We start from the raw sequence: 2,602 nt of genomic DNA, 5'->3' as shown, positions 1-2,602 counted from the left end.
TATTTTATGTGTATGAGTGTATTGCCTGCATGTATGTGAGTGCACCGTGCTATGCAATGCCGCGGAGGTCAGAAGAGGGCTTCGGATTCCCCCGGAACTGGAGTTAAGGACGGTTCGTAGCCGTCATGTGGGTGCTGGGAATCGAACCCAGGTCCTCTGCAAGAGAAGTCAGCGCTCTTAACCGCTGAGCCATCTCTCCAGCCCCTATTTTTTAATTTTTTAAAGTCAGCATATATTGTGTTAGATACCATCACGATCTTGTCAAACAATGTATGTCTGTCCTCCTATGTCCCCCATCCCTGCCTCCCCGTCCACCCCTGCAGCCTGCAAACAAGCTTCTTTTCTCCTTTCATCTTTGGCCCACCTGCCCCACCCTTCAGCACCTAATCTCACCCTTTACTGGTCTCCTAGTTTTAGACTCTACCCACACTGTTTGTGTATACACACACACACTAGGCTAGAATTCACCTATGAGGGAGAATACTTTTTTTTCTCTTTCAAGTTTGGGTGACCTCACATAATATTATACTTTCCAGATCCATCCATTTCCATGCAAATCTCATGATTTCATTTTTCTTTAAGGAAAAATCTTGACCTCATAACATTTTACTCTTTTTGTTGCTTGTTGCTGGTTTATTCTGTCTTTCTCTCCCCACCCATTTTATATTTTGAGTAGGCAATACATGCACACAGTTCAAAATTCCCATTATTTCTCTCTGTGAAAACATTCAACAAGTAGGTGGCCTTTGGAAATGTACGGTGCAGGTTTAAGGATTCTCAAATCCACTCCTGGAGGTCAAACAGCTTACTTACTTTGTGGTTTCTCCCGTGCTTGTCTAAGAGTGAGATGATGGACTTGATGTGCCCTTCTTTAATAATGTTCAGAGCCTCAGGACTTTCCACCAACACACAGTGCAGGACTTCCAAAATGCCTGCAGACCAAAGAAAGACAGGAAGGACCATTCAGTTATAGGAGCCAGTTTCCTCTCGTTTTGCCCAACTGTGTTCAACTGCTCAATATATCCTGTGCTCGGTGCCACTGGGCACTGTGAGAAGGGACAGGTGGTATGGGTTAGAGGGAACTGATGTCCAAGGATGGTGAAATCACAGCAGAAAAAAGTTCAGAGTTGGTCTGAGGAAGCTGGTTATTCTGCCAGGGGAGGTGTGTGAGGCTATAGCATTTGCAGTGGGCCTCAGAGAACTCATCCCTCTCCAGATGTCGACGGAGAGCAGGTAGCCATGAAGGCTTCAGTGGCTGGCACATCGGGTATGCCAGGGTCAAAGCAAGCACAGGATGGGACTGGCAGCCTAGGGCATCTTCTGGCCTTCTTGGCATTAAAAAATAATCCTGGGTAGGTAAGAGGGATCAGTGAGTAAAGGCACTGGCAGCCAAGTCTGACAACCTGAGTTCGATCCCTGAGGGCCACATGGTAAAAGGAGAGAACTAACTCATGTCAGTTGCCCTCCGACCTCCACATGAGCCATGTGTCACATGTGCATACACACAAATGCACATCAAAAATACAGTATTTGCATCATGATAGTAACAATAATAATGATCCTGCAGTTACACATCCTAATCTAAGGAGATCATGCAAGTCTCTTTGATATTTATAATAGAAAGTGTCTGTTCATTTGAAAAACAAAAGATCATACAAAATAACACATAAGATACATATTATATAACCACCAGAGAAGATTAAAGTCAAACATGGCTTTTCTTGTCTTAAGGTTCAAAAAGAATGAAGGGAACATAAATTTTATTGTCAGAATGCTTAGGGTATATTTCCAAAGTTAACTGTATATACCATGTTACCTTTTTCATGATTGCCTTGTCAATGGGCTGGAAAGATGGCTCAGTGGGTAAACACACTTGTCACCTAGCCAGATGACCTGAGTGAGAGCCCCAGAAACCCGCACTGTGGAAGTGAGACCTGACCCCAGCAAGCGTACTGTGACATGGCCCCCAACACAAATAAATAAATGCAATTGTTAAATTTAAAAAGAAATAACTCGGCCATTCACTATTGGTCTGTCACTAAGGACAGTGCCAGCAGTCCCTAACGATGGTACTCACCACCCTGGGTACTTGATCTCCCTCAATCTCTCTAAGAATCATCCATCTGGATTTGGGAAGAACTTCCCAAAGCCTGTAGAGAAATTCATATATCCCAAATAGAATCTACTTTCTTGGGGGAAGGAATGCAAAATGTCAGGTTAACAGAAGAGAATCCAGGACTGAATCTCTAAAGTCACAGCCATGCTTGACCCCAACCCCCATCTGCTGATGCCTTGATCTGGTGAAAGATCAAAGAACATGCAAGTCTTGAGCTACTGCAGCTGCGGCGAAATAACCTGCTGACAATGTTACAGAAGACAGAAGTTGCTGAAACAGAGATGTGGACATCAGAGGATGGAGAGCCCTCACTTCCTTCATCATTACTGAAAATGTTGGTAAGTGACTGAGTGTGGTGGTGCACACCCTTAATCCTGCACTCGAGGAGGGCCATCTCTGCCTGGTCTACATAGTGAGTTCCAGGCCAACTGGAGCTACAGGGAGACCCCGTCGAAAGAAAGAAAGGAGGGAGGGAGGGAGGGGGGA

At 44.9% G+C, this 2,602-nt stretch overlaps 1 protein-coding gene across 1 annotated transcript in view; it reads right to left on the bottom strand.

Moving 5' to 3' along the window:
• The window catches only part of LOC103737145 (ryanodine receptor 2), a 216,733-nt gene that overhangs the window by 14,851 nt on the left and 199,280 nt on the right, over positions 1–2,602 (bottom strand). Inside the window, exon 17 of the mRNA XM_008836859.1 lies at positions 814–932. Coding sequence (XP_008835081.1) covers positions 814–932 — 119 coding nt within the window. The remainder of the gene's footprint in view (positions 1–813; positions 933–2,602) is intronic.

This window comes from Nannospalax galili, unplaced genomic scaffold, assembly GCF_000622305.1.
Source record: "Nannospalax galili isolate Female #2095 unplaced genomic scaffold, S.galili_v1.0 scaffold2618, whole genome shotgun sequence".
In the NCBI taxonomy this organism is placed as follows: Eukaryota; Metazoa; Chordata; class Mammalia; order Rodentia; family Spalacidae; genus Nannospalax; species Nannospalax galili.
The sequence above is the reverse complement of the archived record's forward strand: the minus strand, read 5'-3'. Positions and strand labels throughout refer to the sequence as shown.